The 24,768-nt window shown below is 39.3% G+C and overlaps 2 protein-coding genes across 5 annotated transcripts in view; both read left to right on the top strand.

Annotated features, from left to right (window-relative positions):
• Positions 1 to 13,935, top strand: part of XPOT (exportin for tRNA) — a 45,476-nt gene extending 31,541 nt beyond the window's left edge. For all 4 annotated transcript variants that reach the window (XM_035002235.1, XM_035002234.1, XM_035002236.1 and 1 more), the window contains 6 exons: positions 2,941 to 3,057; positions 3,234 to 3,349; positions 4,041 to 4,088; positions 7,500 to 7,571; positions 10,333 to 10,389; positions 13,327 to 13,935. In XM_035002235.1, coding sequence (XP_034858126.1) covers positions 2,941 to 3,057; positions 3,234 to 3,349; positions 4,041 to 4,088; positions 7,500 to 7,571; positions 10,333 to 10,389; positions 13,327 to 13,353 — 437 coding nt within the window. In that variant the 3' untranslated portion in view covers positions 13,354 to 13,935. The remainder of the gene's footprint in view (positions 1 to 2,940; positions 3,058 to 3,233; positions 3,350 to 4,040; positions 4,089 to 7,499; positions 7,572 to 10,332; positions 10,390 to 13,326) is intronic.
• Positions 13,936 to 17,318: 3,383 nt separating this feature from the next.
• The window catches only part of TBK1 (TANK binding kinase 1), a 41,310-nt gene continuing 33,860 nt past the window's right edge, over positions 17,319 to 24,768 (top strand). Inside the window, exons 1-2 of the mRNA XM_035002226.1 lie at positions 17,319 to 17,423; positions 19,771 to 19,885. Of these exons, the coding sequence (XP_034858117.1) occupies positions 19,799 to 19,885 (87 nt within the window). The 5' untranslated portion in view covers positions 17,319 to 17,423; positions 19,771 to 19,798. The remainder of the gene's footprint in view (positions 17,424 to 19,770; positions 19,886 to 24,768) is intronic.

Genomic DNA, 24,768 nt, shown 5'->3' with positions numbered 1-24,768 from the left:
TGGCAAGGTAGAAGTCAAACTTTCACTATTTGCAGACAACATGATACTCTATGTAGAAAACCTGAAAGACTCCACCAAAAAATGGCTAGAACTCATATAGGAATTCATTCAGCAAAGTCACAGGATATAAAATCAATGTGTAGAAATCTGTTGCATTTCTATATGCCAATAACAAAGCAGCAGAAAAAGAAATCAAGGAATCAGTCCCATTTGCAATTGCATCAAAAACAATAAGATACCTAGGAACAAATCTAAAGAAGTAAAAGATCTATACTCCGAAAACTATAAAACACTTATAAAAGAAATTGAGGACACAAAGAAATGGAAAAGCATTCCATGCTCGTGGATTGGAAGAACAAACATTGTTAAAATGTCTATATTGCCCAAAGCAATCTAGATATTTAATGCAATCCCCATCAAAATACCACCAGCATCTTTCACAGAGTTAGAAAAAACAATACTAAAATTTATATGGAACCACAAAAGACCCTGAATAGCCAAAGCAATTCTGAAAAAGAAAACCTGGATGGAGGCATCACAGTTCGGGTTTTTAAGTTATATTACAAAGCTGCAGTCATGAAGATAGTATAGTACTGGCATAAAAACAAACATAGATCAATGGAACGGAATAGAAAACCCAGAAATGGACCCACAACTATATGGTCAACCGATCTTCGACAAAGCAGGAAAGAATAACCAATGGAAAAAAGACAATCTCTCCAACAAACGGTGTTGGGAAAACTAGACAGCCACATGCAGAAGAATGAAACTGGACCACTTTCTTACATCATACACAAAAATAAATTCAAAATGGATGAAAGACCCAAATGTGAGACGGGAAACCATCAAAATCCTTGAGGAGAATAAAGGCAGAAACCTCTTTGACCTCAGCCATAGCCACTCCTTACTAACACATCACCACAGGTAAGGAAACAAAAGCAAGAATGAACTATTGGGACTTCATCAAGATAAAAAGCTTCTGCACAGCCAAGGAAATAGTCGACAAAACCAAAAGACAATCGACAGAATGGGAGAAGATATTTGCAAATGTCTTATCAGATAAAGGCTAGTATCCAAAATCTATAAAGAACTTAACAAACTCAACACCCAAAGAACACATAACCCAATTAAGAAATGGGCAGAAGACATGATGAGACACTTTCCTAAAAATGACATCCAGATGGCTCACAGACACATGAAAAGATGCCCAACATCAGTCATCATCAGGGAAATGCAAATCAAAACCAGATGAGATAACCATCTCACACCTGTCAGGATGGCTAAAATTAACACAAGAAACAACAGGTGTTGGCAAGGATGTGGAGAAAGGGGGACCCTCTTGCACTATTAGTGGGAATGCAAACTGGTGCAGCAATTCTGGAGAACAGTATGAAGGTTCCTCAACAAGTTAAAAATGGAGCTACCCTATGATCCAGCAATTGCAGTACTAGGTATTTACCCGAAGGATACAAAAATGCAGATTCGAAGGGATCCATGCACCTGGATATTTATAGCAGCGTTATCAACAGTAGCCAAACTATGAAGAGAGCCCAAATGACTGATGTATGGATAAAGAAGATGTGGTATATAACAATGGAATGTTAGTTTACCATCAAAAAGAATGAAATCTTGCCGTTTACAATGACATGGATGGAGCTAGAGTGTACTCTTAGAGTGTATTCTAAGTGAAATAAGTCAGAGAAAGACAAATACTGTATGATCTCACTCATGTGGAATTTCAAAAACATGAACATATGGGAATGGGTTAAAAAGGAGAGAGCAAAAGAAGCTATAAAAGACTCAACGGTAGATAAACAAGGTTGATGGAGGGAGGTGGGTGGGGAATGGGCTAGATGGGTGATGGGTATTAAGGAGGGCACTTAGTTATGAAGAGCACTGGGTGTTGTATGTAAGTGATGAATCACTGAATTATATGCCAGAAACCAATATTGCACTGTATGTTAACTACCTAAGATTTAAATTAAAAAAATCATAACTTAAAATTTTAAAAAATAAATAAAAAGTGAATTACCCAAAAATAAAAATTAAAAGAAACAATGAGGCGTGCCTGGATGGCTCAGTCAGTTAAGTGTTTATGATCCTGGAGTCCCAGCATCAAGCCCCATGTCAGACTCCTTGCTCGGAGGGGAGTCTGCTTCTGCCTCTGCCCCTCCCCGTGCTCCATTTCTCTCTCTCTCTCTCTCTCTCTCTCTCCAATAAATAAATAAAATCTTTTAAAAAAAGGAAAAGAGGGCGCCTGGGTGGCTCAGTTGGTTAAGCGACTGCCTTCGGCTCAGGTCATGATCCTGGAGTCCCGGGATCGAGTCCCGCATCAGGCTACCTGCTCAGTAGGGAGTCTGCTTCTCCCTCTCCCGCTCCCCCCTCTTGTGCTCTCTCTCTCTCTCTCTCTCAAATAAATAAATCTTAAAAAAAAAAAAAAGTAAAAGAAACAATGAAGTGAGTGCTTCAGGTTGCCTTTCTAGTTCTTTTTAAAATTAAGCTTAGGGCACCTGAGTGTCTCAGTCCATTAAGTGTTGGACTCTTGGTTTCGGCTCAGGTCATGATCTCCGGATTGTGAGATGGAGCCCCACGTCAGGTTCCCTGTTCATTGGGGAGTCTACTGGAAGATTCCCCCTCTCCCCCCACTCATGCTCTCTCTCTCTCTCTCTCTAAAATAAATCTTTAAAATTAAATCAAGTTTTGGGGCGCCTGGGTGGTTCAGTCATTAAGCGTCTGCCTTCGGTTCAGGTCATGATCCCAGGGTCCTGGGATCGAGCCCCGCATCGGGCTCCCTGCTCAGCGGGAAGCCTGCTTCTCCCTCTCCCTCTCCCCCTGCTTATGTTCCCTCTCTTGCTGTGTCTCTCTCTGTGGTAAATAAATAAAATCTTTTAAAAAAAATAAAAATAAAAAAAATTAAATCAAGTTTTTATTTCTCTTCAGGTGCAGAGAATGTAGAACGAGTGCTGGTTACTGTTATCCAAGGAGCAGTTGAATATCCAGATCCAATTGCACAGAAGACATGTTTTATCATCCTCTCCAAGTTGGTAGAACTCTGGGGTAAGAGGATTAAAAATAAATAAGTAAAAACAAAAAACTTCATTCCACAACCTGTTTCCTAAGGCCCTTAGAGATGGAACCCTAGCTCTAACCTAGGAGCTGGGAGTTAACTTTCTCCAGTGATAACTAATTGACTTTCTTTTTATACAAGATGAAAATTTGAATTCTCTTGACAGGAGGTAAAGATGGACCAGTGGGATTTGCTGATTTTGTTTATAAGCACATTGTTCCTGCATGTTTCCTAGCACCTTTAAAACAAACCTTTGACCTGGCAGATGCACAAACAGTGTTGGTAAGCACCTAGGAATCTTTGTTTGCCTTGTGTCCATCTTGTGTATTCTAACTCACAATTTCTTTAATGCCAGGTTGACTATATTAGTCTCATTGCCATTATTTTTTTAAAATTAATTTCAAATTAGGATTCATTTTTAAAAGGTTGATGGTATCTTCTGGACCTTTTGTAGATTCTTACTGAATCCTGATACTAAAGTTTAAAATATAAAATCCAACTCCTTCAACTTTAACAGCCTCCAACTCCTCTTTTCCTAGGACCATGAAAGGGGTACATGATACAAGCACTCATTAAAACTTGATTGAGTTACTAATTTTCTACTACTTTCATTCTAAACTTTACGCTTAATGGTTTTTTCTTAACCATTAAGAGTAACTTTTTTTTGCTTAGATGATAGTTTCCCTAGATCTCATTTTTTCAGAATACTTGTGTCAAGCAGTGCCCTTTACTCATTTACCCAAAACCTAGTAAAAACTAGATTTTATGATTTGATATACTGCATTAAGACAGCATTTTTGTATTTTTTCCTTTTTCTATCCAACCCACTTATTCCATATGCCTGTCCCTTTCCTTCCTCTGTCCCTTGTTTGGGAGTAATTGTTAATGAACAGTGGCCAGGGAAATAAAGAGACAAGTGGGATCGGTAACCAAAAATTGAGTGTATTAAAAATCTCACCCTTGTTTTTCATAGGCTTTATCTGAGTGTGCGGTGACATTGAAAACAATTCATCTCAAACGGGTAAGCCTTGCACTCTGTGCCCCTTCGTTTTCGTCATAAATGCAGATTTGTTATGGTTTTAATTGTGTTTGACTTGTCTCGTTGCTGTATCTTTTGTAAAAGTTGATTTAGTCCTGTCTTTTTTGGACGTGAGGAAGGGGTTGAATGAAAGCGGTATCTATTACTGTCCTTTCTGTTTTGGGTAACAAGAAGTTTAAAATGTATGTTCATTTTGGTTTGACAAAGAATGCAAAAAATTCTAAAAAAGATCCACATTTCATGACTCATTTGGCTCTTCATAGCCAGATTTCCCCAAATTCTTAATATTATAAATGGTTAGAGTGCTTCGCTACTTTAGAATGTTTTGTTCTCCTTGTCAATCTGATCATTTGCAAAATTGTAAGTGATTCTGGGCTGAATCCAGCTGGTGAGTTGTTTATCTTGTACAGTATTTTTTAGTAACATGAATTTGATTGTAAACATTTAAAAATCAGGTATTGGGGCGCCGGGCTGGCTCAGTCAGTGAGCATGCAGCTCTTGATTTCAGGATTGTGAGTTTGAGCCCCATGTTGGGCATGGAGCCTACTTAAAAAAATAATAAAATTTTAAAAATAAAAATCAGGTACTTTTTTTAAAAAAGAAAAATTCCTATCTCCAGCTTTTTTCAAAGCCAGGATGCCAACAAAGGATTCGCATTCCCACAGAGCAGCTTGCCCCACCCCCCAAAAAAGTATTCACCAGTCTCCATGCAGTCCACTCCCTCATTTGAACTTGAGTTTTGATTCTGATACAGATTTGAAGGGTTTTATGCCTACTATGCCAGGGTGAAGAGTATGTGGGGACTGGGGGGGAGGGGAGGGCAGCAGGGGAGCTGTATAAAGATGAATTAAGTTTAAAAGTCCCCCAATATTGTTTTTTTTATTTTATTTTTTTTTACAAACACTTGTGTCGAGGGCTGACTTACAACAGATGGCAGCGAGGGAGCTGCTAGTCCCCCAATATTTTTAGGACTTAGAATCGGGACACAATGTGTAAATAACTCAATGTGTTAAGTACTTGAATAGAGATACGTTAAATTAATATGTCTATATTAAATGTAATATTGTGAGACTAAAGATGAGCAAGCAATTTTGCTTATGTTGGCAATCTAAGAAAGCCATAGGAAAGAAGTGGTTTTGGTTTTGGTTTTTGATAGGCCTTAGGACACATGTAGACTCATTGGACTGACAATAGGAGCTGTCATTCTGGGCAAAGTTAAGCAGGTATATGAAGATAGAGCAGATGTTGCCTTGTGGATTTGATAGAAAATAATAGAATTATCCTGTTTAGCTGAAGTAGGGAGGTAGAAGTAATAGCTAAAAAGTAGAATAGGATTAGGTAGTAAAAAGCTTTGTGTTATATATGAAAAGTTGGGAAGTCAGTGGGCACTAGGGTTATAATTTAGTATAACTTGGAAGCATATTCAGAGAGCAGTTTGGAATATGGGTCTGAAGCAATTAGAACTAAATACTGATTTTGGAGTCCACAGTGTGTAGTCAAGGTGAAGTGGTAGGAATGAATGAGACTTTCTAAGACCAGAATAGAAAAAACCCTGGCTAAAGCAGGAGTCAAGAGAAAGCTAGAAGTAGAACCAAGAGGTACGAATGATAAGAGAAAAGACTCATAAGAGAGGATGCTAGAAAGTCAAGGAGGGGGCCGCCTGGCTGGCTTAGTTGGTAGAGCATGCAACTCTTGATATTGGGGTCGTGAGTTCAAGCCCCACGTTGGGCATAGGGCTTACTTTAAAAAAAAAAGAGAGAGAAAAGGTAAGAAATCAACTATACTTTAAATAAATAACTTACATTTCACAGTGAAATGCAGCAAAAACAAAACAAAACCAAAAAAAACCCAAAATGTGAGAAGGAATGTAGAACAGATCTGAGAAGCTTTCACAAACAGTGCATTGTTAGCTCTTCTGAATTAGGAATAGCTTTCCTTTGAGAGGGCATCAAATTATGCCATAGGACCATTGAGTTAGAGGGGCAGGGACCAGGGTGGAAGGAGAAACATGAATTCTTTGATTCAGGAGTATTATTAAACAGGAAATTCAAGTGTTAAGGCAGGGAAAAGTGCATTGAGGAGAGATGGATTGATATATATTTTTTTGGATGATGATGGTTTCATTTTGATAACTGTTACTTTCAGTTGGACCAGGGTTGGAGTCATCAACATATTAAAATCTTTAAATCAGACTCAGGTTTGAAAGTGAGGGGTGTGTGTGTGTGTGTGTGTGTGTGTGTGTGTGTGAGAGTGAGAGAGAGAAGTACTGGATTTATTACATTTGCTTCAGGCCACTCTCTCAAACACATTGCTATAAGAAAACCATTTTCAAATTGTATCCTAAGTTCCTTTGCAGCTTCTGAGAAGGGGCAGGGATTTGGGAAGTTTACTAAAAAAAGAAACAAAAACAGAACACTATTGTAATTTTTAGCATCTAGAAGTGCTAAAAGATGGCAGACAAGAGCAATGGTTTTAGAAATCAGATGACCTGCTTTTCAGTACAGATGAAATCAACAGCACACTGGGCAAATCACCCTATCTTTCTCAGTCTTGGTTTCCTCATTTGGCTGCTTAATTCCTGTTCCATGATGGTCAAACAGGAAAAAGGGAGGTGTACTTTTATTGCTATTATCTCTTAACATATCATTTTGTTATTTCTTGCTTGTATTTTAGTTTCTCAAGATGGTTACTACCCTACACTTGCCCAAAGGCTTCCCCTCATGTACCTGCAGACACCATATAATCCACCCAGGGGTAGATTGAACAAGAGCACCTCTGTTTGCTGTCTTCTTTCAGTGCTTGGAAGACTCTGGCTTTGTTACTTCCCTGATTTAGAAGAATATTTGTTTAATCTTCACTATATAATGCTAAGTAATGTTAACATGTAATGAATGCTAAACACTATTCTAAAAGCTTTATATTTCTTAACTCATCCACTCCTCACAGTAACTCCCAATTTTCAGATGGGGAAACTCAGGCTCAGAGAGATTAAGTAACCTGCTTAAGTTACCAGAAATTTACCAGAGCCAGGCCTCAAACCAAAGCAGTCTGGCTCCAGACTATATTCTTTTTTTTTAAGATTTTATTTATTTATTTGACACAGACACAGCAAGAGAGGGAACACAAGCAGGGAGAGCGGCAGGGAGAGGGAGAAGCAGGGCTCCCACCGAGCAGGGAGCCCAATACAGGGCTCGATCCCAGGACCCTGGGATCATGACCTGAGCCGAAGGCAGACACTTTACAACTGAGCCACCCAGGTGCCCCTCCAGACTAATTCTTAATCACAATACCATATTGTGTTTGATGTATACATGTGTCATTCTAATTTCTTTTTATGCATTATTAATATCAAGAAAATAATTCAGTTATAATTAATTATCTTTTGATTTTCAGGGCCCAGAATGTGTTCAGTATCTTCAACAAGAATACCTGCCTTCCTTGCAAGTAGCTCCAGAAATAATTCAGGTAAGAGCTGTCAGAGCAGGTATTTCTCTTAATTTAATTAAAGAAATAGGACTATGTAGTTCAATCTAAATTTTGATTCAACAAAGTTAAACTGAAAAAAAGAAAAGAAAAAGTTAAACTGCATTCAACTTGATGTTTTACTATATACAGGATCACAGAGTTCAGACTTCAGGGGTATATGAAATTGAATGGGAGAAAATTATATTTTTATTTTCACTAACCTTTAACCAAAAGCTTAATTTCCTACCATTGTGTAGGTGACAAATCACAAAGCACAGTAGCATTCGCATTGCCTGTGACTTTGTCACCAGTAGAAATCACAGATTTTTTGTGTCACATTAGTTGTTCCAGGGATCTCACAATCCTGTTTATACTTCAAGATACTGAAATTGTGAGTTCTTAAGATACACCACCAGACCTTGTTATCTGAGTCAGTAAGTCTTACTATTCTAGCACATATCAGAAATACTTTTTGATAACCATAAGCCATTATAATTAGTTTTCTTTGTAATCCCATGTATTATAAATTTTAAAAAATGGGGGCGCCTGGGTGGCTCAGTCAGTTGGGCGTCTGCCTTCAGTTCTGGTCGTGATCTCAGGGTCCTGGGATCCAGCCCCGCATTGGGCTCCCCCTCAGCGGGGAGTCTGCTTCTCCCTCTGCCTCTCACCCTGCTCTCTCTCTCTCTCAAATAAATAAAATCTTTAAAAATAATAATAATAGATTTTTTTTAATGTTTTATTTATTTATTCATGAGAGTTAGAGAGAGAGAGAGACAGAGGAAGAAGCAGGCTCCCCGCCTAGCAGAAAGCCCAATGCGGGACTCGATCCCAGGACCCTGGGATTATGACATGAGCCGAAGGCAAACGCTTAACCATCTGAGCCACCCAGGCGCCCAGTAGATTTTTTTTTTAATAGTTTATTTGTTTATTTGACAGAGAGAGACACAGTGAGAGAGTGAACACAAGCGGGGGAAGTGGGAGAGGGAGAAGCAGGCTTTCCGCCAAGCAGGGAGCCCGATGTGGGGCTCGATCCTAGGACCCTGGGCCCATGACCCGAGCCGAAGGCAGATGCTTAACGACTGAGCCACCCAGGCACCCCAATAATAATAGATTTAAAAAAAAATTCTAAAAGGAGTCCAGTAGGCTCCCCCAGACTGCCAAAGGGCACCACAACACACAAACCTACTGTGAAGATTGGTGCTAGGTAGTTTATTTTACATATGCCAAGCTTATCAATGCTTAATTTTTAAATCTGAAACTATATTGTGAAGTATCTGGAAAGCGATGTTACATTTTTACACTATTGCAGAGTAATTTTTTTAATGGCATTCAATGATTTTCTTGGCGTGTAGTTATCCAGACTTGTCCAATAGCACATAGATCTAATTGAGATATCAGAGATGTTTTGTTGTTGTTGTTGTTTTAAGATTTTATTTGACAGAGAGCAAGCACGAGTAGGGGGAGCCCAATGGAGGGCTCAATCTCAGGACCCTGGGATCATGACCTAGCCTAAGGCAGACGCTTAACGACTGAACCACCCAGGCACCCCTTAAAGTTTTGATTACAAATCTCTCCATCAGATTCTAAGAATTGGTTCTTCACCAACAGTGTTTTTAAAAAGTTTTTATAATGCTATTTTATGAAAGACATTGAAAAAATTGGATGAAAACTAGGATAGATCTTGCATAAGAGTGATCATAAAACTCATTTTTAATGAATTTATGATCTCATTTCATGACATACCATCTTTAACTTTAAAGGTATTAATGGATTTTCTCAGCTTTAATTTGTTATATAAGTAATGTTTTAATGAAAGCAGTAAGTTACTAATTACTCACATGAGCTTAATGCCCATCAAAAATAGAAATATACCAGATTGCTAAGTAAAGCAAAATTATATTTCCATCTAATAATTTGATTATAAAAAATAAGCATCCCTAGTTTTCCCTTTTTCATATGCCTTCTGACAACACTTTGCAGAATTCTGTTAGAGAGACTTAACCTCTTTTTCTTTTGGTCAAGCTCTGCTCAGTTACCACTCTTATTAGGTGAGAACAGTCAGAGCAATGTAGTTTTTGTCCTATTCTCCCTTCTCAGGCATGAGTCAACCTTGTTTAGGAGAGCCATGTTCTCAAAAGTGAAAGCAGCCTATATCTGACAAGTATTACATTTGAAAATGCCATAGAACCTTTTTTGGTGAGGAACTATTCTAGGTGACTTTGATAAGTTATCATATTACTACTATAGATTTAAAGCAACTTAAATGCCTTTTGACAGATGAATGGATAAGTAAGATGTAGTATATACATACAGTGGGATATTATTCAGCCTTAAAGGACATCCTGTCACATGTACAACGTGAATAAACCTTGAGGACATTATGCTAAGTGAAATAAGCCAGTCACAAAAAGAGAAATACTGCATAATTCCACCTGTATGAAGTATCTATAGTCCAACCCTTAGGAACAGAAAGTAGAATGGTGGTGGCCAGGGGTGTTGGGGAAGGGAAATGGAATTGATGTTCAATGGGTATAGTTTCAATTTTACAAGATGAAAAGTTCTAGAGATCTGTTGCACAACAGTATGCATATAGTTAATGGTAATGCACCGTACATACAAAAATGGTGGTTAAGATGGTCAGTTATATGTTTGTTTTTTTTTTTTAAACACAATTCAAAAAAGAAAACTGTGGATTTGAATTACCGTGAATTTAGTACAATTAGATTCATTCTCTTTCTCTCCTCCTATCTTGACCCCTCAGGAGTTTTGTCAAGCGCTTCAGCAGCCTGATGCTAAAGTTTTTAAAAATTACTTAAAGGTAGGTATTTGGAAAACTTACATATCTTCGTACAACTAGGTAATACTTTAGAGCAGAGAGAGAATACATATTACAGGATACTATGTCATACTGTAGTCTTACCAATTATTACTTATTTGGGGATATCTTCTAAAACCTGCTTCTAAAAATCTATAGTTTTAGATGTTATACTTCAGAGTTTTTTATAAAGCCCCTTTCAACTGAGTTCTTAGAAAAGATCATAAAAAGTGAGGTAAGCACAGTGTGTACATGCTTGAACATACTATGAAAATGCCAGTCAGTTTCCTTTTACAGTTTGTGATATAATTAAATAGGAACTACAAGATTGAGACAGGTAATGTTTAAGAACATGTGCCCATATTGCGTTGAAAGAAAGGAGCTAAAAATATGAAAACAAGTATGAATTACTTGGTTATATCCTATTTTTGAAACTTCTGAATTGTAAAACGGACAGAAAGAATCCCCAGATTTGGCAGTCAAGGCTCTTTTTACATTCATAAATTGAGTGAATTTTTTCTTTTAAAGATTTTATTTATTTAAGAGAGAGAAAGCACATGGGGGAGGAGCAGAGGGGGAGGGGAAAGAATCTTCACCAACTCCGCATTGAGTGTGGAGCCTGATGCAGGCTTGATCTCACAACACTGAGACCCTGACCTGAGCCGAAACCAAGACTGAGCCACCCAGGCGCCCCTCAAAGTTGACAAGAAGTACCGAGTGTTTATTTGGTATTCATATTTACAATTTAAATCCGTGAGGCAGAACTGTGTTGCTCTTACCCAGGCAGTTAGTCATTCATTACTCCATGATGGCTTTTTATGTAACAGGTACTATGCTAACTGCTACAGATAACCATATGAGTTACTTTTCTTGCTTATAAAGAGCTTGTGTTCTGGAAATAAAATTGCAGTGTGACAAGATGAACAACTGTTCTTTGTTTCTATTACCTTCATTCAACAAATCTGAGGACAAAACACTATGCTAAATATGTTGGTAGCACGTGACTTAATGAATGACTACCTGGTTCTTTTGTCCTAGGCATTCAATAAAATTCATAAGGCAGGGCCTTTGCTGAGGAAATAAGTGTTTTATCCTTTGACTTTGCTTCTATAACAACTTTCCTTGTCAGTTTTTCCCGAGTACTAGTTTGTCAGCTTAAACTGAACGGGAGTTTGTAAGAAGAATATTAGAAGTTACTGTTTATCATTGGGAACCCTCCCCACTCCCATTTTCCTATAAAAGCAAAGTGCCTGTGGAGGTAACAGTCTGTTAAATAACTGACCCAACTGGGTGAAACTCACAAAAATTGTAACTCTCTATTAAAGGTATCTGTAACAGCAGATCCAGGTACAGTGTAGCAGGCTTGTGCTCCAAACATAGTAATTCATCCAGCTGCATTTATAAAAAGTCTTCCTCCAAGCCCAAATTTTTTTCAGTGCGAGCATTATGTCCAGGATAGCACTGTTCTTGTTGGGAAAAGTGAAGTTCCTTCTTTTGTGCCTACTCTTTTTAGATGTGATTGATCCTTAGATCTTGCAGATCCTCTTCTCCTCACTCTCAACTTCCTCTCTGTCTCCACTGCTGCTACTCTAGTGTGGGTTTGGGTTCTCTCATGCCGATATCCCTTCTCTTGTAGTCAAGCTGAGCTGTTTGAAAACCCTGAACAGTCCTCTGAAATTCATTCCCCTTATACTCTTCATAAACCTATATTGTTGGCTAAAAATAAGTTCATGTGGGGTGCCTGGGTGGCTCAGTCGTTAAGCGACTGCCTTCAGCTCGGGTCATGATCCCAGGGTGCTGGGATCAAGCCCCGCATCGGGCTCCCTGCTCGGCGGGAAGCCTGCTTCTCCCTCTCCCATCCACCCACACCCCCCCCACTTGTGTTCCCTCTCTCGCTGTGTCTCTCTCTGTAAAATAAATAAATAAAATCTTTAAAAAAAAATAAAATAAAATAAAAATAAGTTCATGTTTCTTAGTTTGACATTCAGGGCTTTTTTTTTTTTTTCCACATTCTGATCTCAGACCGTCTCTGGTTTCTCTTGCTGGAAGTCTTTGCTATTCTTGCTGTTCTTCAAAAATTCTGCTTTATTAGCAACCCTCCTCTTTTATGAATTCTACCCATTCTTTTCAGCTTGCCTCAAGCATGGCCTTTTTTAAGGCTTTGTTTGCTCATATAGTGATCATTCTTCTCTTCACTTAGTCAATAGTTTATTTGTTAAATGAATGCCTGATCTACTAGGTGCTAGGGATACAATGATGAATACAGTCCTTCATGAGTTTATGGCCAGTAGACTTTCTAGTGCTCACTTAACATGTACTTAAGTATGGGGGCGCCTGGCTGGCTTAATTTGGATTCGTGAGTTCGTGCCCCACATTGGGTGCAGAGATTACTTAAAATAAAATCTTTATTTAAAAAAAAAACAAAAACATTTACCTAACTGTGGAAGGTAGTATGTAATATTGGACCAGTCACTAGCACAACCTCTAGCCTATTCATTCATAGTCTCAAATGTTGAATTGCAAGTATTTTTTGTTACCAAATAGTAAATTCCTTAAGGGATAACAGCTGCTAGCTTTAGCTTTGATTTGTTTAATTCATCCTCAAAATTTAATTTCCCAGTATTAGCTATGACAGTGTGCCAATCAGAAAAGGTATAAAGAGCATGTTTTCCTCTGACCACTTGAATTCTCATCACATTAGAGTTAATAACCATATTTTCACTAGTTTCCCAACTAATGTCAACATAAGTTATCTCTAGATTTGATTAAATTGTCCAGAAAAGAAAGTTCTTGTACCATGTATGGATTTATGCAATATGTGAAATGTTCTAAATATTGATTAGAAAGAGTGACTAGCACTTACTGACTTGGACCCATTCTTCAGGTAAAAGGTGATATCTTCTGACATCAGTACTAATTGTACTAATATTTTATTTACAGGTATTCTTCCAGAGAGCAAAGCCCTAAGGACTGGATCTCCCTGTGCCTACTTTATGATCAGGAATTCCAGTTAATTTATAAAGAAGCAGTTTTGTGTGCCATTCACACTGGTTTTTTTAACATTGCTTTAAGCTTATTGCAGTATATGTATTGGGATTTTTCTGTAAAATGGGTGTAATTTTCTCTGAATACAGGTATGTAACAACAAGAGAAGTTGCTTGCATGCCAGTTCAAATTGTTCCATATAAAAATGCTGTTAAGAGATACAGCACGGTTATCCTAGTACCTTTTTTTTTTTTTACGTTAAATCCTTGAAACGTTAAATCCTTTATAAAGACCATAGCCGGAAAACAGTGTACTTTTTTTCAATTGCTAAATATAAAATGTTTGAAAATTTTAATTTTCTTTTACGTGTGCCGTCTCAAAATTTGGGGGGGAATATAATAAATCAAAACTAATTTTTTGTAGATAGCCATTACATTTCTTTAAACTGTTTTCGATGCCAATGTGTGTTCTACAAAAGAGAATGGTTTCATAAATTAACTGATTTAAGAGTAGGTACCGGTGTTACACACTTTTTATAAAAAAATAAAAATAAATTTTACATAGTGAAATCTAAGTCTTTTTTGGCATTATTATTATAAATACTTTAGTCTTATTTTCTCATCTCTCCCTGATTTCCCATTTAAAGAATTGTATATATAAGCTTATAGATGATTTATCTATTCTCCCAAAAGGTGACATGCAACTTAGTTCTCTTCAGTTCTTTTTAAAATGCCTAAAAAAGCCTATTTCAATCTAGTGATAGAACTTAAAGTCCACTTTTTCCCTCTTTTACTGGATTTACTTAGGACACTATACCTATGTGTTAATGATGCTTACAAGTAGCTACCCATTTAGTTACTAGAAGTACTTTTTCCCATTTTTATTCACAACTCTGTAAGAAAAGCAAGAGGAAAAATAATAGTATCAGTAAGTATATAAGAAATTAAGAGAGGAGGGATAAACTGAACAGAATTAAACTGCTACAGTCATTGGGGAGGGTATGTGTTGTAATGAGCACTGGATACTATATAAGACATGAATCACAGACCTGTGCCCCTGAAGCAATGCATTCTATGTTAATTGAATTAAGAAAGAAAGAAGAAGGGAAAAAGAAAGAAATTACTACAGTCATTAAGTTTAAATTCTAAAAGCTCAAGTAAGATTTTAGGGGAGGGTTGTTGTTTTTTTAACCTTTGGCCCATGTGGTTCCCCTAAAGGTTTCATGATGGGTTTCAGTGATCTATATAACTCCCTAAAACTATTCTAAATTATATACATAAATCTTTTCTCATGTTAATTCCAGTAGTGATTTTAAACATTTTCCTTACATCGTAGAATAAAAGTACTAAACTAACGGTTAGTTTAAAAAAAAAAGGTGGGTGAAATGTATATTATGCTTAAATAAAAATGTTAAGAAGAGGTAAGTGAGGGGGACCTAGCTGGCTCAGTTGGGTAGAGCATAGGACTCTTGATCTCAGGGTCATGAGTTCAAGCCCCACCTTGGGCATAGAGCTTACTTTTTTTTAAGATTTTTATTTGAGAGAGCATGAGCAGGGGGAGGGGCAGCGGGAGAGGGACAAGCAGACCCTGCTGAGCACAGAGCCCGATGTGGGGCTGGATCCCAGGACGCTGAGATCATGACCTGAGCCACCCAGGCACCCCCATAGAGCTTGCTTTAAAAAAAAAAAAAAACTTTCTCTCTAAAAAAAAAAAAAAGGAATACCTGGGTGGTTCAGTCGGTTAAGCATCCTACTCTTGATTTCGGCTCAGGTCATGATCTCGGGGTGGTGAGATCGAGTCCCACGTCAGGCTCTGCGCTAAGTGTAGAGCCTGCTAAGATTCTCTCTCTCTCTCCCTCACCCCTCACCCCTGCTCGCTCACAAGTGTTCTCTCTCTAAAGAAAAATAAAATGGGTATGTGAAAGCTTGAGTGTTTCATTGATCAGTTTCTCTGTACAGTGGGAAAGATCATTGCATCTAGTGCAATAGCACTGTTTTTTCAAAGTATACTAACAAGTCAGCATAGTGCCTAAGAGCTAAGACAGGCTGCAGATTTAAGAAGGTTCAGATAACATTTCTGCTAGCCACTGGCTTTAAGATATTTAAGTAAGTTAAATAACTTCTCCATACCCACTTCCACATCTGTAAAATGGGGAAATAATGGTAGCTACCTCACAACCAAGTTTTTAAGCATGAATAGCTTACTAAAGTACCGGAGCATGAAGGCTTCTTACTAGCTATGGTCACTGTACTATTAGTTACATATATGTAAAGATGACTCCTCCTTTTTCCCTGTTTAAAGCTCTTCAAGAGATTCATGTATGTTCAGAGCCAAGAGAAAACAAGACATGGAAATTAAGAGTCTGCAATAGAAGATACACTTCATGTTCTATAGTCATGTACAATTCCCATCTTTCCCTGAAGTTACCCAGAGCACTTTAGAGAGTACCATAGCAATTAGGAAACTCTGCTTCATCATGAATTACTTACTTGTATTTAGTTTCCAAAAACAAGCACCCAAATAATTGTCACAAGAGTGACTCTCACCTCTTGACAGGTGAGGTCACTGAGGCAAAAGACAGGGATTTGTATAACTTGACTATGGAACAACAAGGGTTTTATAATGCCTGGTTTAGTTCTGTGCCAAACAGTTTATTTAAAGTCTTAAATGTTAATATTAATTGGTTCACAAGCAGCTCTACCTTTAAGAAAATACCTGGTATTTCAGTGGTAAATATGTGAATCAAGTCCTTTGGCTCAGCTAATTACATTTTTTCCCATAAAACTTTTGAGCTGTAAGTCTTAACTGTTATAAGGAACCTGGACAGGTCCCCTTCTTGGCATTAGATACAGGATTGAAATTGGTTGGAATTGTAAGCAGTAAATAGATTTGTTGTTAGAATGGTTCCATCTAACATTGGTTAATTAAATGGTTCCATTTAAGCATTGTTCAAAGTCTAATAAAATAACTTCCTTTGTAACAACGCATTACTGTGGACTTATCTCCATTGTGCATAGGACACAATAGACCTGGGGGGGGGGGGGGACGTGCTTAGAGTCAGTATTTGGTGGGGACAGTTGGGACTGCAACTCCAGATCTGTTCCATTCAAAAGCCTCTGGTTTCCTATTTCATCTGGTTGCTGTAGTTCTCAACTGGGAAGAATTCTTCCTCTTCGTCTCTAAGTTTAGCCCTGAATCAGCCCGAGTCTGTGACCTCTCAGTATGTTGAGAAAGGCTGCAGTGCAGTCCGTGGGCAGAAGGGATCACTCTAGGGAGTAGCTACTCTTGAGATCTCGGCGGCACGAATATTTCAGGACCTGATTTCAGTCAAGTTCTCCAATACTGCCATTTTCCAAAATACCGTGGAAAGAGGGAATTAAGACAACGTTCACTCCTGACTTCCTCACTCCACAACGCCAAAAAAAAAAAAGTAAAAAGGAATTAAATGAGCTTATTTACATTAAGAATTTCACGTCTGGATTATTCTGAGGCGATCATGGGACTCCACTGCAGCCAACACAGCCTTTAAAACAGTTACAGATCTATCCCTCCAGACTATGATATTCCCCAGTGACAGCCTCGCACGTGTCCAGCATTCTGCACACCTGTGACTATTAGAATGTTTGCAATCAGGAGTTCAATGTCTGTCTTCTCCACTATCATCGCACGCCGTACCCTGTCGTTGGCTGTCGAGGACGGGGCGGGATTTGCAGTTCTAGGAATCCGAAACTGCTCACTGCGCAGGGCTCCCTAGCTTCACGTTTAGAGTGAGGGAGGGACAGGCAGAGGGTGTGGACCAGGTCGGACTCCAGACAGCCCCCAGCCTCCCCGCCCCCCGCTACGGAGAACTGGAAGCCAGCCGCCGCACCAGCCCGGGCGGCAGGATAGGCGGCGGAGGCCGAGGCTGGTCCGGCGGGCGTGCGCACGCGCACCCGCGCGCGCCGGCCGTCGGTCACGTGGCCCCCGGCCAGGGCTCGCGAAGCCGGAAGTGTCCCGGGGCTCAAGGAGGCCGCGGGAGCCCGCTGGAGGTAGTGCGACGGAGACCGGGCGCGGTAAGTGGGGCGGCGCGGGCGCAGGGCCCGAGCTGCGCGGGGCACGGGCAGCGAAGCCGGCATGGGCCGGCGAGGAGCGCTCCCTGCCCCTGTGGGAAATTGGGATGCTGAGTCAGAGCGGGGGCGGGGCGGGCGACCCGAGAAGCCCAGCACTAGCCTAGGCCGAGCCCTGCCCGGACCTTGGCCGGGTGGACGCCGCCCCCCGGGGGTCTGGGGCGCCCGAAACCCGGTGGAATGGTCGCGCGGGCCGGTCCTTCCGTCTCTACTCCTCGCCCCCTGGGCGGCCCTGTGACCGGGGCCCTCCCGGGTCAGCGTATAGCGATGTTAGGCACGAAGAAAGAGGACGTGCCCGTTACCGGGTATGGGCCCTGGCCGCCCCGGAGAGACGGATTCCCCGTTTTTCTTAAGAGTTTGACCGCTTTCTACCCCTCTTTATGAGCGTTGACACTATCGGCAGTGTTTAAATGGTTCGATTTTTCAGATGATTGAAGAGACGTTTCGTTAGGGTTTTAGTGATGACAACGGCGGGGATTGACTAACCGGAAGCTGGAAGCAGAGGACGTCTATTAGTATACACACATATAATGGGAATTCCCAAACATTTCCTTTGGGAAATGGCTTACGGGTTTATCTTCCAGTCCGTTTCCCAGGTATTTTCAGTAGTTGGCCTCAAAACAGGGTCTACCCGTTAATTGTCCAGCGCAGAACCGAAGACCCACTTTTTTCACTCTAGAACACTTAATTATTAACATAGTGGTGAAGTTTGGAAATCCTTGAACTTTGTCCATATGCCTGTCATCAAACCTGTTTTCATCTGTGGACAAATAGTAACTTTCGTTTTGGACAGTATGAGGAAGTAGGCTTAAGGCAGTCACTAGTAACATACTTGTTGAGTGCCTGCCTATAGTGTATCAAAATTTGGTGAAGATTTATAAAGCAAACACCTTGTGGATGTGCTGAGTCATGTTTTAGCATGCTGTTGTTGTGGGTTTATTGGAAGATAGTTTCAAAAGACGTTTCCCCCTCATCATTGTGAAACTAGGCTTATATCTTCATATAGAAAGCAGATATCTTAGCTGAAAAATGTGCTTATATATTATTCACTAGATACGTGTAGGTACCTAATGACACTATTTTACATTTACAGTTAGCACAGTTACAGTAATTAGGGAAGGTTTTTCATTATTGAAAAATATTTGGAAATATTGAAAAGATAATTGAGAAGTTTATTATTATTAACCTCAGCTGACAGATGTGTATTCCTTACTTGTCAAAAGTGGATCTTATTTTTATTGCTTATTTCCAATAAATTTCTGTAGATAACATTCCTTATCTAAACTAGATGGGTGGTAAAATTAGATATCTTAGTATGTAAGATTGTTGAAAATTGGCCATTCTTTATGTTCCTAATCCTTCTTGGAATAATGTAGTCATTAATTCATCACTGAATACCTAATCTGTTCTAATGGACTATAAAGGGATATCAGGATCTGTTTTGATCTGATATTACAGCAGGTTTAAGGTGGCATGGTGAGATTTTTACTCCAACATGGAGCTCAAGTATTTTTAACATCCTTATAGTGATACAACTTTTCAGTATTAAAGGAGAAGGTTGGGTAGTGGTTATGCTTTTTTCTTAAATTGACTTTATTTTTTAGAGCAATTTTAGGTTTACAGCAAAATTGAGCAGAAGGTACAGAGATTTTACTTAATACATAACAGCCTCCACTTGCTTGTTTTTTAAGACTTGGTAATATACACTTAATATGCATATATTTATATACTTGGAGATTGGATAATTTATCTTTTAGTTTCGGAAGAGTTAGTAACCTTTCAGGAATAAAAAATTTTGCACCTTTCCATTATGATTGTTGGAAACTGTGCAGATAAAATTTTACCTTATGGAAATGTTATGCCATTGTTTTCATTAGTGTATCCCTGCCCTTAAAGAAACAAAGTAATTCTTTTCTATATTTCTGTTATATTTTACATTATTACTTTAAGACACTTTATAATTCATCATTGACTAATCTTTCAAAACATTTGAAGAAGGTGAGTGGCCCATATCACTCTAAGAAAGATAAAATTAGAAAGGAAATAGATATTTCTGCAGCCCTGTGATAAGTGAGTTAAAGTGAATATATGTCATTGGTTAATGTTTTTTCAGAGCCCACATGGCATTTTAGTCTTTAATATTATTGGTCATAGAGATTTTTACATTAGACTGTACACTTCAATTTAGCAATAACTAAGTGTGATCTTACTGGAGACTAAAAATAGCTAACATTTGTTCCTTAAATGTATTGTTCCCTTAAAACAAACATGCAGATTTTTTCTTCTCTCTTAGTTTAACAAGATCTCCTGACCAAGCCGAGATGCAGAGCACTTCTAATCATCTGTGGCTTTTATCTGATATTTTAGGCCAAGGAGCTACTGCAAATGTCTTTCGTGGAAGGCATAAGGTTGGTTCAGAAGGCTTTTTATCACTTGTGAAGGCTTTTTATCACTGTATATGTTTTCTTTTGAGAAGCACATTTGTACTAAAACGTGAGACTTGATGTTTTTGCTTATACTGTCTAAAGAGAGTTCCTGTTTTTGTGGTTCATGTATAGCTTTTGTTAGAGTTAGTGATATCTACCCAGTGGTGGCAGAGGTTAGGTGTTGGGTGTGGAGAGAAAAAGGAGATTGGTTTAAACAAGGGACTAGGAAGATTAGTGTAGATAAGTGTGCCTTTTGATTCTTTCCCCAACCTATTCCTCCTATGGTAGGGAATGATCTCACTAGCAGAGAAGTTCCGTATGGCAGGGCATTGGGGTGGGCTGCAGACGAGGGAGAAGTATGGGAAGACAGATGTATAGTTCGAGGGGAATCCACAGATGATTCTCATATGCTATACTACAGCTTCATGTCGCAGTAAATAGCATCCTACAAGGTAGAGTGGAATAAAATAAGATTATCAGCAAGGAACCCACACTTAAAAGGCATGAGGTAAACAGAACTTGTTAGTGGAAGTGAGAATAGAATAAAAGGGCTAATCTTGGAGGCACTTGAAGAACCAAAAAGACTTTCTGTCAGATTCTATATTGGAGGATGAAATTAAAGATAATTAAAATAATTTAAAATGAAATTTAAGATCATTAAAGTTTCTGTTCTGGGAAGGAAGCTGGAAAAATAATACAGAAAAAACTATTCTGTAATGCAAACAATCCACTAATTTTTCAGCACTGTGAAATTTTTTTGAGCTAAATGATGTTCAGAGGCCTTTAAATTCTTATTTTCAGAAACAAGAGCTTTAAATATTTTAGTAAGGAGGAGTTTCATGTTTTCCTTCCTGTTTTCCTGTAGCCTGTGATTGTGATTGCCAATCAGTTCTGTCCTAAACAGTAAGATAAGCTTTCGGAGGGGAGGGGCTGTTTGGGCTGTTTCCTCTGGGGAGAGCCGATGACTGTAAACAGCCTCTGGTTCCTAGAAAATGAATCAGAAGTGTCATACAGCTTTTAGCCTTTTTCACTCTGATTCTAGGATTGTCCACAGGTTCTGGGTCCTTGATTCAATTTCTTATGGTCTCTGGATCCTTTATCAAGTCCATTGTGATCAACTTTGGATATTCCTGTCCTAGAGATTGTTTTTGTTTTGTGCCCTGTGCCAAGAAGAAGAGAAATTGGGGGGGGGGGGGTGACACAGGATTTAGCTTTGAGACCACATCTGACTATCCATCTTCCTGTGACCCAAGTTAACTTAACAAACTTTAATAATCACTTGGTATGTGACAGGCACTGTGATGGGTCTAGTGAACATAACTGCAAATAATGTACAGTTCCTTCCCACAAAGAGTTTTGGGTTTAGTAGCAAGGTTGGCATTGGAAGGGACAGAAATTGGAAACTGATGGAATGATAGTTACTTAGATACTCAAGTGTCCTTCATTTAAGTTCCTACATATAGTAGGCATTCTGCAAATATTTGTGGAATAAATGAATGAATGAATGAGGACAGATTAGACCACCTGAAGATAACCTGAAGTTCTTCTTCAAAGGAAACGAGAATGTATTTTATCCAGAAAGCCTAAAATAAGGATTTGAGAGTCATAGGAATTTACTTAAAAGATTGTGAAGAGTCAGTTTAGTATTCAGTATCTAATATTCTTCCCAGGGATGTATTTTGAGAAATCATGTTTGTTCTCAGTGACGTCAGTTCCAAAGGTTTAGGACTATACCCAAAAAATCCTGCTTGCCCTTAATAACTATTAAAGGATTTTTAACCATGATATTAGTAAACCTTTTTATATTACTTTCTTAATCTGTCTCTTTTTCAGTGAGTTTCCCCAGTTGCTCATCTGTTAGGATTCTCCTACTTTTGGATTTAGTTGGAAATAAGTATCCTCAAGAAAAATCTTGGTGGTGTAGTTGGGTGGTATAGATTTAGCAGTGTTCTTACTCTGGTTGAACAATGGAAAAACAGTATAATTAAACTGTGGTTTGGTTGTTATTCTGTTTTCATATTGTCTGAAAATGAGTAGTAGGCAAGAGTGAGGGAGGTGTGATCACAAAGATGGTGGTCTCCAAATAGTGATCTTGAAGAGTGGTTGTGAAGCAGTTAAATGGTTTTAAGAAAAAAGATCATGAGATTCTGAAGTGAGAAAAAGAACATGAGATTCTGACAGAAAAAGATTGTGAGCTTCTGAGGTAATCATGGCTATGAGCAGTGAATCTGTATGGAAAGCTGTGGAGAGGGTATCAAAGCAGGCACAGCACGGAGATCCTGACAGACAGGCAGCCATGAAATATGTTAAGGCACGTGGTGCTTGAACCCCAAAGTCAAAGAGGAAATGATCTTTCCACTTGCTCCAGGGAAGTTCACCCTTGGGTTATGGGGAAAGTAAGATTAAACTCAAAGAATCTGGACTGACCACCAAGGAGAGGCTTCCCAATTAGAATGACTGGAAGGAAGTGGAGGAGTCTGAAAGAGAGCCTTAAAGTAAAGTTAATATGAAAGGGGTGCCTGGGTGGCTCAGTCGTAAAGTGTCTGCCTTCGGCTCAGGTCATGATCCCAGGGTCCTGGGATCGAGCCCCACGTCGGGCTCCCTACTCAGTGGAGAGCCTGCTTCTCCCTCTCCCTCTGCCTGCCTCTCTACCTACTTGTGCTCTCTCTCTCTCTCTGTCAAATAAATAAAATCTTTTAAAAAAAGTAAATGAAGTTAATATGAAGAACATAAGAAGGTAACATTTACCTGAAATTAAGCATATATTTGTACCTCTAAGAGTCCCTCCCAGCTACAGCTGTGCATTGTAATTTTCTGTGCAATCTACTTCAATATGCCATGAGAGAGTGAGAGTGGGGTGCTGCAGGTATATCCATAGAGAAAAGGAAATGTCTTTGATCCTCCAAGAGAAGGCTCTATAAAGAAACAGTCTGCCCTAGTCATCTAGGTGAAGTCGCAGAAAGATCTCTAAGGCAGCAGTGATGCAATCCAATGAGGATAGGCTACTTAAACCCAACCGACTCCAGCTCCTACTTCCATACGCACATCTATACGCACATCTACACGCACAGTATTGCAGCTAGGGAGTGTTTCTTTTTTTTAAGATTTTATTTATTTGACAGAGAGCATGCACAAGCAGGGGGGAAGGACCAAGGGAGAGCGAGAAGCAGGCTCCCCACTGAGCACAGAGCCCAGCATGGGTCTCGATCCCAGGACCCTGGGATCATGACCTGAGTTGAAGGCAGACACTTAACCGACTGAGCCACCCAGGCATCCCTACTTTGAGCTTCTTAATGAAATTTCATATATGGAGTATAGTTTTCAATCTCTCTTTTCCTGTTTAGTTTTTAAATTATTAGACTTGGAGAAACCCTTCTAAATTCCACTTTCTTATCTAAAATATACTTTCACATTTGGTATTATTAGAGCTCTTATATGTAAGTGACTGTCTTTGCCTCATGTATCATAATGGAAGCTTTTTCTTTTTTTTAACTTTTATGTATTTATTTATTTTTAAGTAGGCTGTAGGTCCAGTGTGGGGCTTGAACTCACGACCCTGAGATCAAGAGTTGCATGCTCTACTGACTAAGCCAGCCAGGCACCCCGGAAGCTTTTTAATATGAAAGAAAATAGCCTTTTCTTCATTCCAAAGCATACAATTTGAGAGAAATTTGGAGCAGCTGACTGATTTTAGCTTTAAAAAGAAATCAAGAGGGGCGCCTGGGTGGCTCAGTTGGTTAAGCGACTGCCTTCGGCTCAGGTCATGATCCTGGAGTCCCGGGATCGAGTCCCGCATCGGGCTCCCTGCTCGGCAGGGAGTCTGCTTCTCCCTCTGACCCTCCTCCCTCTCATGCTCTCTGTCTCTCATTCTCTCTGTCTCAAATAAATAAATAAAATCTTTAAAAAAAAAAAAAAATCAAGAGCTCTAGTATAGTTACCTATGCTTAAAAATATTTGGGTGTTCTAACACCAGTCAGAATGGCCAAAATTAACAAGTCAGGAAACAACAGATGTTGGCAAGGATGTGGAGAAGGGGGAACCCTACTACACTGTTGGTGGGAATGCAAGCCGGTGCAGCCACTCTGGAAAACAGTATGGAGGTTCCTCAAAAAGTTGAAAATAGAGCTACCATACAATCCAGCAATTGCACTGCTGGGTATTTACCCCAAAGATAACAAATGTAGTGATCCAAAGGGGTATGTGCACCCCAGTGTTTATAGCAGCAATGTCCACAATAGCCAAACTATGGAAAGAGCCAAGATGTCCATCAACAGATGAATGGATAAAGAAGATGTGGTAGGGGCGCCTGGGTGGCTCAGTCGTTAAGCATCTGCCTTCGGCTCAGGTCATGATTCCAGGGTCCTGGGATCGAGCCCCGCATCGGGCTCCCTGCTCGGCCGGGAGCCTGCTTCTCCCTCTCCCACTCCCCCTGCTTGTGTTCCCCTCTCTCGCTGTGTCTCTCTCTGTCAAATAAATAAAATCTTTAAAAAAAAAAAAAAGATGTGGTATATATATATACAATGGAATATTATGCAACCATTAAAAAAAACCGAAATCTTGCCATTTACAATGACGTGGATGGAACTAGGTGGTATTATGCTAAGTGAAATATGTTAATCAGAGAAAGACATGTATCGTATGATCTCACTGATATGAGGAATTCTTAATCTCAGGAAACAAGCTGAGGGTTGCTGGAGTGGTGGGGGGTGGGAGGGATGGGGTAGTTGGGTGATAGACATTGGGGAGGGTATGTGCTATGGTGAGTGCTGTGAATTGTGTAAGACTGATGAATCACAGGCCTGTACCTCTGAAACAAATAATACATTATACGTTAAAAAAAAAAAAGAAGAGGATAGTAGGAAGGG

The sequence above is a fragment of the Mirounga leonina genome, unplaced genomic scaffold (genome assembly GCF_011800145.1).
Source record: "Mirounga leonina isolate KUSES-001 unplaced genomic scaffold, KU_Mleo_1.0 Mir_126, whole genome shotgun sequence".
NCBI classification, from domain to species: domain Eukaryota; kingdom Metazoa; phylum Chordata; class Mammalia; order Carnivora; family Phocidae; genus Mirounga; species Mirounga leonina.
Note: the sequence above shows the minus strand (reverse complement) of the source record. Positions and strands in the feature narration are given on the sequence as shown.